Source organism: Poecilia reticulata, chromosome 8, assembly GCF_904066995.2.
Source record: "Poecilia reticulata chromosome 8, P_reticulata-male-v2, whole genome shotgun sequence".
NCBI classification, from domain to species: Eukaryota; Metazoa; Chordata; class Actinopteri; order Cyprinodontiformes; family Poeciliidae; genus Poecilia; species Poecilia reticulata.
Window position 1 is genome coordinate 8,744,870 of NC_088837.1, and position 13,122 is coordinate 8,757,991.

At 39.1% G+C, this 13,122-nt stretch overlaps 2 protein-coding genes across 3 annotated transcripts; one reads left to right on the forward strand and one right to left on the reverse strand.

Moving 5' to 3' along the window:
* The first annotated feature begins 1,671 nt into the window (after positions 1 to 1,671).
* Positions 1,672 to 9,724, forward strand: hapstr1a (HUWE1 associated protein modifying stress responses a). 2 transcript variants are annotated; one of them, XM_008415726.3, is made up of 5 exons: positions 1,672 to 2,123; positions 3,103 to 3,183; positions 4,113 to 4,180; positions 4,390 to 4,600; positions 6,557 to 9,724. In XM_008415726.3, exons 1-5 carry the CDS (start codon positions 1,928 to 1,930, stop codon positions 6,877 to 6,879), a joined length of 879 nt encoding a protein of 292 aa, XP_008413948.1. In that variant the 5' UTR covers positions 1,672 to 1,927; the 3' UTR covers positions 6,880 to 9,724. The 2 variants fall into 2 exon arrangements, with proteins under 2 accessions (XP_008413948.1, XP_081465947.1); XM_081609821.1 differs by lacking the exon at positions 1,672 to 2,123 and adding an exon at positions 2,359 to 3,008.
* Positions 9,725 to 10,700: 976 nt separating this feature from the next.
* dctn5 (dynactin 5) lies at positions 10,701 to 12,959 on the reverse strand. The gene is made up of 6 exons (XM_008415727.3): positions 12,791 to 12,959; positions 12,593 to 12,661; positions 12,370 to 12,488; positions 12,029 to 12,140; positions 11,396 to 11,498; positions 10,701 to 11,283 (listed from the first exon to the last, which is right to left on the reverse strand). Exons 1-6 carry the CDS (start codon positions 12,836 to 12,838, stop codon positions 11,186 to 11,188), a joined length of 549 nt encoding a protein of 182 aa, XP_008413949.1. The 5' UTR covers positions 12,839 to 12,959; the 3' UTR covers positions 10,701 to 11,185.
* Positions 12,960 to 13,122: the final 163 nt, after the last annotated feature.

Below are 13,122 nucleotides of genomic sequence, written 5' to 3' on the forward strand. Positions count from 1 at the left end.
ATTACTTAGGACCAGTTTTTTTGTTTTTTGTTTTTTAAATCTTAAGATCTGAGTTTAAAACAAAAAAGAACATGAAAACATAATTTATGTATTAATTGTTTCAGAGTTTTACTATTTTTAACCATTGTCTCCCAGTTGAAAGGTGGAAATGTGTTGCTATATCTGTAACTTGCCAATAAATTTACATTTAAATAAAAACAAGCTAATATGTTGTTATGAAATAATGGCTCAACAGAACCACTTGCACTGAGCTTTCCTCCCTTGAATCCAGAAATTATAAAAATTATAATGTTGGAAGTGGAAATGAATTGAAGTCTCTAACTAAGTTTAATTGAACAAGCTCATTACTAGCTCATGAGGTGGGCTAGCAATGTGCTCTCCCTTACTTGATCCTCCTGAGTGCTAACTACTGCAGGGGACTGTTGCCTGTCTGGCATGTTGGGGTCCCAGGAGAGGTCTCTCCTGCTAGGTGCGGGGTGGTCTTGCTGGCAGAGCTGTGTGCATATGATGGGCTGCCATGGAGACTGGGCTCTAGGTCTGGCTTGTGTGGAATAGGTAGCAGCATTAGCAGCGTAAGTAGCAGGTAACTGGATCAGGGGGTTCTGTCAGTTTTGCAATGCTTTCTAAGGTTCTTATCCTTCTAACCACTTTGTTACTAATACAGCAATTTGGCCTGCCAAATGTTGATGCTGGGTACAGTCCTGATTTAATAAAGTCAATTGAGCAATTACATAGTATTCCAACGTGAGGGAACCTTTTTGTAGAGCAAGTCTGCTTTAATGCATGTGGGCAACCAATTTCTCTATTCAGGAAATCCCAAGATAAGACAAGTGAAAAAAATATATGTAAATGTTGCTGATTGAGTTCTATGTGTGTTATATTTTGTTCTCCATTTATCAACTGATGGGACCAGAGTAACAGATCTTACAAAGACAAATACATCATAGCTAATCATATGTCTGTTTTTTTTCTTTTCTTTTTTAATTTTAGGTATGCAGTGAGAAGTTTGAATGGTATACAAGCAAAGAAATAGCTGAACATTTCTAAGTTGTTGCTCTGTTCTTACAGGTTTATTTTTGTACAATTTAATAACTTATTTTACTTTGAGGTAAAGATAGTAGATAGTTTTTCATTCTTCTGGGTCACCATTATAAAATAGTAAATCTGAATAATTTGGATAGTTATGTATATATAACACTTTGGATGTATAACATGCTTCAGTATGTCATGACTGAACTTTGTAAAAATCTAAATATAAGCTATTTAATATCAAAATGATTAATGTATTTGATTGAATATTCTATTTTATTTTCCAAAAGTAACTGACAGATTAAAAAAATGTATTGATAAAAATATATTTAAGGTTTTTACACTCATATTCAACATACAAATATGACCTTTACATTTTGATTGATAATAATATAATATAATATAATATAATATAATATAATATAATATAATATAATATAATATAATATAATATAATATAATATAATATAATATAATATAATATAATATAATATAATATAATATAATAATCAGAGCTTCCAACAAAACTTTGAAGCTCTATTTTGCCAGTTTCCGGACGGACATGTTGGACAGCCAATCATAAAGCGTAAAGACCTAAAGACCACCCACAGTGCTAATGTGGCCAATTGTTGTTGACATATGTAGCAATGGGTGGAGTGAAGTACATAACATGATAGTGTGTCATGTATATATCCCGACGTCGGCAAGTAGAGAAAAATAGTTAGCTAGGCTTATCTTCTGAGGTAGTCGGGAGTAGCTGCGGTGCTAAATTAGTGAACAAAAAGAAAGAATATATAACAGTATTTATGACTTTATTTATATAACTCTATATATGCTGTCCAAATATTATCAAATTAAATCGTTAGAAACGAATTTCCTCCGAGCTCTCTTGCATTAAATGGAGGAAAAGAAGGAAGACGGGGACTCGGAGATACAGGAACACGGACCGGAGCACTGGTTCTCAAAATGGGAGCGGCAATGTTTAGCCGACGCCGAGACGATGGACCCGGGCGAGGAAGAGGCCGACAATGACCAGGATAAACTCTGGCATCTCTTCCAGAACTCCGCCACTGCCGTAGCCCAATTATACAAAGGTAAAAAAAAAGGCAGCACTTTCTTGTCAGCTCGTAATAGCTTAGCGAGAGGTATGTAGCTATTTAACAACTGCTAGTTGGTTAGCAACCCGGCTCTGTATCTACAGTAACTGTGGGCTAAATGCTAGCTAGCTTAGCCAGCTTGCTAGCCGGTATCAGAAGTAGCGTTCACAGGTGACTTTTTTTAAGCTAAAGTTAGCTGGGTTGTGGTTGCCAGGGATTAGCATTTTCCTGTTTACGTAAAAAAAATATATAGTGCTAAACGTTGTTTTTCTGGATAACCAAAGCATAGCAATATATTTCAACGACAGTGACTACTTTCTTTAATATTATACGATTTGTTGACATTAACTAGATCGTAGCTAACTTCACATTAGCCAAGTAGTTACAAAATGGCGTTGGTAACAACAGTCGTAGCTACGCGACATTCCCAGCTGACTGTCAGTGTTAACAAATGCTATGAAGTCAAAGTGGATATTTTTAAACGGTTCTTTACATATTTAACGAGAATACATCACTGTACGGTTGTTGATAAAACTCGTGTTTCCCTGCTAATCCGGAGGCTGCTTTTGGCGAGCGTTAAAATTACAAGATGGCGAGGAAAATATTGGCTCCCTGCTTTCACAGTCTAATATTTTACATATATAGATACCCCAACAGCAACGAGTTTGACGTATTGTTTGTCTTGTATGTTTATTTAGCGTTGCTTAGGAACTTTACTGCTGAGAGTGCAGTTAAGTTCGGTACTTTCTCTCCGCTGCCCTGTTGGCCGTCTAGCTGCCTGCTGACATCTATTTTTATGCCAAACCCCATCTCTGCAGTTGTAGAGGCCAGACAAAATGGCGTTTATAAGTGAACCTCGCTTCTTCAACCCCAACCCTCGATGTGCTTTAGTCACATATTTCTCACAGAGTCCATATGAAAACAGCTCAGTGTTGTGTGATGTATAGTAACTCTCGTCTTCCCTTCTCTCCCACAGACAGGGTATGCCACCAGCAGGGCCTGTCATTGTGGGTGCCGTTTCAGAATGCTGCTACTGCAGTAACCAACCTTTACAAAGGTAACTGTCCATGTGATTCTCATGTGCTTTTTCAGCTGCTACCTGCTCGAGTAGACTTGACGGGTTCAGTTTAAACGCCGAATAGGAGTGTGCCCACACCTATATTCACTCAGATGATGAGATGAACCGGTATCATTGCTGTCCTCGTGTACGTCATGGTGTCAAAAGTTGTATTGATCGCTGCATGAAATGAATAGACTTCACAAGATCTTTACAGATGAAACTAAAATACTTTAACAGAAATAAGAGTGAAATTGGCCAGAGCTGCAAAACTGAGTTAGGATACTAAATTCAGGTCTGTGTTGTTTTTTTCTACGGAACGCATTCAAGTCCTGTTAAAAAGTATTCGTACTTGTTCATGCTTTGTCGCATTACAACTCCAGGCTTCTATTTACATTATTGTAAGTCTGTCTAGACCTATATAAAGTAATAGGTCTCCACGATATAAGAGAATCACAGTAGAATATAATAGTAAATATTTACGATATTAGCAGCAATGTATGCCTATTTTCTACTGTTTTGTCTGTGCGTCTGTCCCTCTGTGACCTTTAGCATTTTGGGCAATGCCATTCGTTTCCAGTGTTGGCATCTGTTACTGTGAGATGCTGTCCAACTGGTTGAACATTACATTAGCATGTCGTATGCAAGTTCATAACACTTAAAATATATTAGTCAACAGTTATTGCACTGCAAACAGTCCCTATTGATATACATTTTGCACACACCGATATTATGATGTTGATGGTATATTTGTGCAGCTTATGGATTTAACGTGTTGAGAGGTTCAATGTGTACTAATACTTCTGTAAGGCATGTATTATAGTTTTACTTTTAATATAAAGTATTACACTATTTAGATTGACTAAATTATTATTAGATCCATGACTACAGAATTTTTGGAAAATGATCAGTGATGTATTCCCTCTCAGAAAGTGTTGAAGCCCATCAGAGAAGTTGTGACCGGGGCATCCAGATAGGTCACCAACGGCGTAACAAGGTGGGTCTACATCTTTGTTGATGTTTTTTTTTTTTTTTCCTCTTTGTGAACTTGGTAACCTGTGTCCTTTACACATTCCTCTCATATTTGTCGTTTGCAATGGAGAAAACGGTTGATTTCAGATTACAGTTATATGTCCGCAGCAGCAGAAGGACCAGAGAAACGTATCAAGCTTCAAACAGATGATACAAGTGATTGGTTTCGTGCAGGATATGCTGGCCTGGGTGAAAAAGCGCCGAAGAACCATTCGCAGGGAGGATCTCATCAGCTTCCTGTGTGGCAAAACCCCACCACACAGGAGCAGCAGGACCAACTCTCGGCTGGCCATGGTGGCCCCCAGCAGGGCCAATTCCCCGGCTGAGACCGGCTCGTCTGTGGAGACGGACCTGCAGCCCTTCAGGGAGGCCATAGCTCTGCATGGTGAGGAAAGCTTAGTCTTGGTTTGACATGGCAGATATATTTGATATGTTTACTGGAACGTATGGGAGGTGTCGGGTAGAAGTTGGTTGGGGTTTTCTTTTTTTTAAATGGGTAAATGTTTCATCCACTAACACAACAAATCTATTAGATCTGTGGTAAAATAATTTATTTATAAGCTAAATGCGTTTCTTCCTGGTCAGCGTTATCTCCTTCTACATAAGTAACATCTGAGTTATGGTGTGTGAGTTTATATATAGTCGTTGGTCACGTGAGTCTGTTTCTTGCTTCAGTCATGCTTCTCTGCCACATGTCACCATTAGATAAGTTTGTTTTGCTGGGGTGTGTCGGCACTGGCCAATCCTGACTGCTGGTCCCGTTTTAACTCTCACCAAGGGAATGTCACAGAGCACAGCAGACTAAATCAAAAGTTGTTTTTTTTTTTTCTTTTTTTAAATTTTTAAAAATTGATTTAAATTAACTTATCCTGTTCAGATGCATGGATTCATGTTTGATTGCTCAGAATCTTACTTTAAAGAGTTTATATTCTACTGTAAACAAATTCAGATGGATCTGATGTCGAGTTGAATTGTGTGTGAAGTATTTTAGTCTCTGTCAGGAGATAAGGGAGTGTCCCTCATATATTGGTAATCTATACTTTTCTACTTTAGTGATTTTTGTGCATGGGGACAATAGAGACAATTTTATCTTACTGTTGTCAAATATAAATGACCCAAATGTAATGACTTTACCTGTTAAAGTTTCATACATTTTGTTTACTTTTTGAGGATTATCAACTTAAGATTTTTATCTTTTATTTTGATTTTCTTGCAAGCTGTTTTCTTCAATTAATTCAAATTTATTTTGAGCACTTCTTCCTTGCTCTGCAGTCCACGGTTTCAGAAACGTTCTGTGTTCACATTAAGTCTTTGGACACTTTACTGTGAATGCCAGTGTGTCTCAACAGTTTTCACCTTGGACCGTCAAACTAAAAGCTTTAATATACTTCATTTATATTTTTTATTACTTGGACTGCTTTGATGGCACCACTGATGCTGTCGTGTAGACGGTGTGTAATCCAACTTAAGTGACTAGAACTATTATGTGAAGGCTTTGACGTTTTAAGAGAGAGAAAATTAGAAAATGTAGCAGATGAGGTATTAACTTTTGAAATGTTTTAAAGCTGTTGGGTCGAGCTGAATGCTACGTTGCTTTACAATATGTGCAATTTAGCTGCTGAAAAGGACTGCTTGGGTGCTTTGCAGTGGAGTTTCACTTTGTCATTCTCATAACTTCAGTGTCTAGTGACCAAGATCAGAAATCAAAAACTCGGGTGGCGTAGTGGGAAAGTGTTATGTTAGAAAAATTATACACCGATACATTATAGTAAAATACTGCCAATACCATTGGATGGTCAAAAGATGCTCCAAGGTTTCAACAGAGAGCTGCTCAATGCAGCATCCTAGCATGGTGAACTGCAGATCTATGAAGATGCACATGAACTTGATTGGACACAGGGAGCATTAATCAAGAGACTCATTGTAGCCCTTTAGGAGCTGCAGCACTTTGCATCTTAGACTGGAGAATCTGCTGGCAGGAAATTGAATAGTTAGTCTTCACAAATCTGGCCTTTATAGAAGAAATGTTAGAAGGGGGGAGAAAAAAAAAGATGCTGTTTGTGGTGGAAAACCAATCGGTGTGAAACAGGAAACCACCTCATCTTGGTGAGGGGATGCTTTTCTTTAGAGGAAGCTGGGTAGAGCGGTTGAAAGATGGAGTGAGATGTAGCGGGAAAGACTTGAGATGAAAAAGAGGGTTGACAGTAAAGGTTTAGATGAGAACATTAATGTGTTGGTGAAGTCCAGACTTGAAGCTAGACGTTTGCCATTTCTCGTTTTGTCGTCTTGCTTATTGCTCTCATACCAACTGAAGTTCGTTGGGCCATCTTTTCCTCCTCAGGTCTGAGCGGCGCCATGGCGAGCATCAGTGTGCGCTCCGGCGCTCCGGGTTCCCCGACGCACGTGAGCGGGAGCAGCAGCAGCAACACGGGGAGCGCGAGTGGCGGCGGCGCGTCCTCCGGCTCCGGACCGGTGTGCCGCAGCAGGCGCAACGGCCTCCAAGACGTCGACCTGAACACTTTCATTACAGAGGAGATGGCCCGACATCTGGACTCTACCGGCGCCGCCGCCGCCGGGGGAGGAGGAAACAGGAAGCGCAACTCCACCCAGTGCAGTGATGTCATCACGGACTCCCCCACGCACAAACGCAACAGGGTGATCTGAGCTGTCGCCTGCTTGATTAAGGTGGGATGAAGTCTTCAAAGCCAGAATGGACGGACGGACGGATGGGTCTTTGTAGTACAGATGTGCTGATGTACAGACTTCCAAACATCTGGACTGGAAATGAAAGTGAGGCCTGAAGGCTCTCAGTTGCATTTGTTCATGAATTGTGTTCCTTGTCTCCTTTTCCAACACTAAGTACAAATCCACAATGAGAGCAGTGTGTGTGTGTGTGTGTGTGTGTGTTTGTGAGAGAGAGGGAGAGAGAGGGAGAGAGAGAGAGTGTAACTAAGTGGGAAGTTTGGACGGCCTCACACATTCCTCAGACCAAGCTGCCCTGGAAAGGAGACAAAGAAGGAGGTCACTTACTAATTCTGGGATGTCGACGGTTCTCAATGAGCGGAAAGTACGGCGTGCAGCTCGACGAGCAAAAAGCCACTTAATCTCTGACACGCGTGTGCGCTTCCCTCCCTCAGTCTGTCATCCCCCACCCATCACCTTAATAAGGAAGAGAGGGCCATGATCAAACGTCGGACTCGCCAAAAAGAGAAACAAATGTCCAAAAAAAAAAAAAAAAAAAACATCGGACGGAGCTCGTCGAAGGCTCAACGTCAGACGGTGTGTTTTCTGTTACTTCCTGTTGCCTGACAGCGCTGCGGCTCGTTCACCCAGCATCACATCTGTGGCTTTTGTAGCCAGTTGCCGGGCGGATGATGTCTGAGCAGGTGGAGATTAACGTTTGGACACTTAGACCATGTTTTTTTTGTTTTTCATCTTTCTGCTGTTTCCGCTTCGGTTGTGACTCGATGTTCTGCGGTTGGTTTTTCCTCTCTTCGCCCAGCAGTGTTAACGTTATCGGCTCATCGCCACTCCCTGCAGCTGAAACAGCCAAGTTGATTCTACACAAATCTTTGTATTTTTTTTGTCATGTTATCGTTTGATAATGGAAATTGAGTCTTATGCCCTTCCTTCTCTTTCCCTGCGTGTTATCATGAGATCCGCTGCAGTTTTATGTGCTCGTGTGACAATTCTGATGAGTTGCAATAAGTATTTTAGTTTTTTTTTTTTTTTTTTTGCACTTAGCTTTCACCTCTGACTCATGCAAACAAATCGGCTCTTCCACTTTCCTCCCCCACTTGAAGTTGCTCTTTAACCCCCAGCAGGTGCTTAAAAAGCGATTAAAACATTTGATTCCACCCAGTGGAGCGTTTATGCAACCATCCCTGTGTGAGAAATTATTTAATTTATTATAAATATCATATTGGCAACTTGGTGCACTTGAATCGCTCTTAAGCTGGACTTCTGTGTTGGAGCACTTGATAGGAATGGGTTTTTTTTTTTTTTTTGCCGCTCTTATAAAACGATCATTCTGGGGTTCATTTCATTCATAAAGTGGTTGTTGCTTCTCTACTAACATGGATTACATCAGACACTGAGGTCACATAAATTAAGAAATTTGATTGTTTTTGGTTCAGTGAATAAGAAATGGACATGGAAGGAGTTTATCAGATTGAAAAAAATAAGAGCAGTGCAGCCAAACCTGAACCAGTCTGTGGTTGTAATAATCCCAATAATTAGAGAAACACTTATCAATCTATTCCTGGTTGATTCAGTTTTTTCTTTCTTTCTTTGTAAGCACTAAATAAATTTTAAAAACGTAAGACATTAAAGCATTGGAAAGCACTTATGCAACAAAACACAGATCCTGAACCATTATCTGGTTTTTGGTGAACTCGGAAATGAATCAGAATACTGGCTAATGCATTTATGGACTCAAAAAGGTGGGAGTTCTTAATTGTATTCACATTTAATGAATAGGAAAAAAACTAAACAAATCTGACTGATCAACGCCAGCTGAATGAAGCAAACCAGATGTAACACCTGTTTATAAGTTATAACTTTGTGAGATTGAAAGTTTTTAGTTTTGCTGACTTGATGTCTCATGCTCTCTGCTCTTCTTTGTGACTTGATTCACTCCTTTCAGATTATTATTTTTCTTTTAAGGATTAAAAATAATTAAGTTTTCTCTGAAGTGGCACGGCAGGGTATGCTGCTTTCGTCGCAGATTTCATTGTGTTGATTATTGTGATATTTTATATTTAGCTGCTGCTGGCTGGAGGAAGAGCTGATTTGTCAATTCTGTCGAAGCAAAATCCAGAACCTGGAGTTTTAAATTGATATTTGTTGAAACTTTAGGTGAAAACGGAAAGAACGTCCTGATCAATAGGAAGTAGTTTCGTCAGATTTTCCTGTTGCCATAACATTTCAAGTCTGTTGTGGTTAAAGACACTTAATTTAGGAATCTGAAGTGAATCCTGTCCACATCCTCTCTGGTGTAAATGTCTTCTCCTTGGTGAGCCCACTGCGTCCCATCTGACTCTCCGTTTTGGTGTTGGTAGGGTGTCTGACTGAAAACTGAGAGCATTGACCACCTTCTGTTGTTATGGCAACGTGTTGGTAAAGGAGATGGCGTTTTCTTACCGGGAAATTTTACATTTTTTATTTTATTTTTTTCCATCCTCTAAAGTTGAACTATTGTTACCCACAATTCCGATTGTTATCCAAGCCCCTGTTCAGGTTCTTAGCCCGTTTTCTATCCTATGGTTTATTTAGAGTTGACATGTTTTTGTTCTTTTCCTTAGTCGGTCATGGCCTTCATCACCTTCATCACCTTCATCAGACTGACTCATGCCACATGATGTCTTCAGAGCCAAAACTATGATCAGCTGTTTCTGAATACTTATTTGTCTAAAATAAGATAAATGGCTAATCTATATACTTAACAAATAATTGTTGGTATGATATATGTGGTTCACATTGTAAAATAAATAAAGCAGTTCAGTTGAAATTGTATGAGTTACGTGTTTTAATTTTTTTTAAGCTATATATACTGTGGCTCAGAACTAAACCAGGGAGGTCTTACCTTTATTTATTCTTTTTTTTTTTGTTTTTTTAAAGAAAATGGATATCTAAACTTGAAGTCCTATGATTTAAAATAAATTGAGCATTTCTCTTACTTCCTTCAGAAATTGGAGTTTGCATAACTAGATTTTTATGTGACGTAAATCTTTGCTCCTGCACCCCACACTAATTGGACAATGAGCAATGTAGCCAGCCAATCAGAAAAGAGATCTCGTTTCGGGCGTTTCAGTTGGCTTTTAGCGAGAAAAGTAAAAACTGTTCTACTTTGGCATAGCCCTATTATGCCGTAGTTATGCATTTTTACGTCACATACAAATGCATAACTAGATTTTTATGTGACGTAAACTTTTGCTCCTGCAATCCACACTGATTGGACAATGAGCAATGTAGCCAGCCAATCAGAAAAGAGATCTCGTTTCAATTAGCTTTTAGCGAGAAAAGTAAAAAAATTGTAAAACAAAAATAAAATGGTGAAAAGTAATAGTAAAAAAAAAAGTGGGACATAGCCCTATTTTGACATACCCAAGAAAAGATCCAGGATTTATATTAAAAGGCGAATATACTTCTAAAAATAAGCATATAATGGAAAGTTTCAATAAAAGCAACAGAGTTTTCCATATGTAAACGTAACTTTATCGTCATTTCTCAAAACGTATTTTACTAACTGGCGGAAAAACTAATGGCCACCTGCAGTTCTATCTTGAACCACCAGAGGGCGCCAAGATGCCGTATTAAAAAGATGCACCCGTCCTTTTCTTCGAAGAGTCGCTGTATTGTTTGACTTTGTATTTCCAAATATCAAGTGGACATTTACCATGAAAAGATTACCTTGCAATCTAAAGTTGAGCTCTGTACTAATAGAACTCAACATTCTCATTATTAAAGATTAACAGCTTAGACAATTTCATACATTTGCATTTATTTACAGGCTTAAATAATTGAGTGTTGCAACAACTGTAAACTTAAATGACAAATGTAAAGCAGACCCAACCTTCAACAAGATCAAATAAAAAAAGGAAAATCAAAATGGGGTTCAACAAAGTCTGGGGGTATAGTGGAAAAAAAGCCAACTAATTCATACTATTTCATTTTAAAAGCAAAATTACATAGGTGTAGGATTACATATACAGCCAACGCTGTTTAAGATCCACCGGCTGAATTTGATAAGGTTTTAACCTCTCCTTCACTTACAAGCAGCAGATGAGGCAAAACATTGGCGTATAAAATAAATCAGGATCCAGGTTGTTTTTGTATCTGACGTTAAGGATTCAGAAGAACAGTTAAATAAAATCCTAGTGTGATGTTTTGATGAGAAAAGTCCACTGCAGTTCTCCAGGAGCTCCCACCCATCTGAATGCAGAGCTGGCTTAAAGTGTCGCGGTGCGGTTCAGATCTGGCTGAGCGGCAGGAACTTCTGGTAGTAGCTCTTGGTTACATCAATCATGAGATCCTGCGTGCATTCTGGGAGCTCTGCTGAAAACAGACCTGGAGGAGCACCAGTGAGAGAGAGAGAGAGAGAGAGGGGAAAAAAACAAACTATTAAAAGCAGGTTTGGTGGAAAAGGAAGACAAATAAGTCTGCTGTGTGTCCTGCTGACCTGGACATCCGGAGAAGATGGTGAAAGGTGGCACCACTGTCTCAGGAGGAAGCACCGTGTTGTCTAGGATCTTGCAGCAGTCTTTCAGCACACATCGACGGCCCTGCAAGACAGAACGAATAAAATTAACAAACATCTCTGAGTTCAAACCTTTCACCGCCTCCGGAAGTCGTACTGATTTTAAGTTCCACTGTCTAAAATGTTGGTAAGAAAAAGAATACAAGACAGAAATAAAAATAAAAAAATCATACAGTTTATATGAAACTGAAAATCCTCTTCAACATATAGGACCTGCAAAAATGACATACCAGGACAAAAAGAAGGAAACTTTTAAGATGTATGTCTTTTTTATTTGTTGTATGTAAACTGTATTTCTCCATGCTCTATTTCCTTAAATATTCTGTCTATATGTCCTCCATTCCCCGCCCCCCCCAAATAGACACATATTAATCTGTTGTCTCGGAGCTGCTTGCCATCTGCTTCTCTTCAAAGCATGACCACCATGTGACTGCAGAAGACTGTAGCTGGGAGGCAGTTCCACTTTTATCCTTTTTTTTTTTTTAAGGCTGTCTTTTAACCATTCTTGGGTTCGTTGGTTCAAATATTTCTCTCTTTTTTTCCAACCCAACTTACTATCACACAGTTCTTGCCAATGTGGACATAGGAACCGATCTGCGCTGCATTGACCACACAGTCCTCCTCGATGAAGACATGGTCTCCAATGTGGAGTGGGAAAAACGCCACACTGAAGCAAAACAGGGATAAGGACAAGATACGCTGAATGAATAAAAACATACAGAAATAAGACTAAAAGCCTGCAGAATGACTGACTGCAATAAAGTTTGGTTAGGTTTTTTTCTTCTGCATCATATACACAGAGATGACATTTGCAAAAACTCAAGCATCTGAATCCGTTTTAAGACAGAACTAAAACAAGATTAAATGTGACATGGAACATGAGAAGAATCCCTTACCCTTTGCTGAACTTTTTAAAAGGTGGTCGAATAACACTCCGGCTTTTTACAACACAGTGTCTACCCACTCTGACATTAGCCAGGTCCCCCCTGATGATGCAGTCATTCATCACGATAGTCTGAAGAAAAAGAAGAAGGAAAAACCAGGACAAGCAAAGCATTAAAAGCAGATTTCTCTCCTTGACAGCAGCGTTAGCTCGGTGCGTTCGTGTCCTTTTCTCACTTTGCCGTTCAGTACGATGTTTTGACTCCCGCACAGCACGGACTGCCTGCTCACTTTGTTTCCAGAAGCCTGCAAAAACCACAACATGAGTATTAAACCCCTCTTCTGGTATCCAACGCCCTTCTCCACATTAGCAGGCAGCTAGTTAAAAGAGCCGCTACTTTAGCTACTAAAGGATTCAAACGCCGCATCTATTACCGTTTCAATGTACTCCGCTTTGTTGTACAATATTTCAGACAGCTCCATGGTTAGTAATTAGTTATAATATCAATGACAGAAGTTATTGTTATTTGATAAAAGCATCTAGTTGTTATTCCCAGCTCTGAGTTCAGCCCTTTTCACTTCCTGTGTTCTGCGCATGCTCATTCAAGGATCGATTAGTCTGCCCTCGACACTTCCATAATTTATCTTTCTAATAAATTATTATTCGTATGAAAATCACATTTAAAAAGTTTCTGTAGTACACTATAAAATATTAACCAAAAATAAACAGCAAATTATTTTTTAAAGAAAAATCCTCTTGTATTTAA

Bases quoted from the DNA above. Each gene is read 5' to 3' on its own strand.
- hapstr1a (XM_008415726.3), top strand. From the start codon at position 1,928: ATGGAGGAAAAGAAGGAAGACGGGGACTCGGAGATACAGGAACACGGA. The intron at 2,124-3,102 runs GTAAAAAAAAAG...TCTCTCCCACAG, and splicing joins CGTAGCCCAATTATACAAAG to ACAGGGTATGCCACCAGCAG. The intron at 3,184-4,112 runs GTAACTGTCCAT...ATTCCCTCTCAG, and splicing joins AGTAACCAACCTTTACAAAG to AAAGTGTTGAAGCCCATCAG.
- dctn5 (XM_008415727.3), bottom strand. From the start codon at position 12,838: ATGGAGCTGTCTGAAATATTGTACAACAAAGCGGAGTACATTGAAACG. The intron at 12,662-12,790 runs GTAATAGATGCG...TGGTTTTTGCAG, and splicing joins AAGCGGAGTACATTGAAACG to GCTTCTGGAAACAAAGTGAG. The intron at 11,284-11,395 runs GTCAGCAGGACA...GTGCTCCTCCAG, and splicing joins CATCTTCTCCGGATGTCCAG to GTCTGTTTTCAGCAGAGCTC.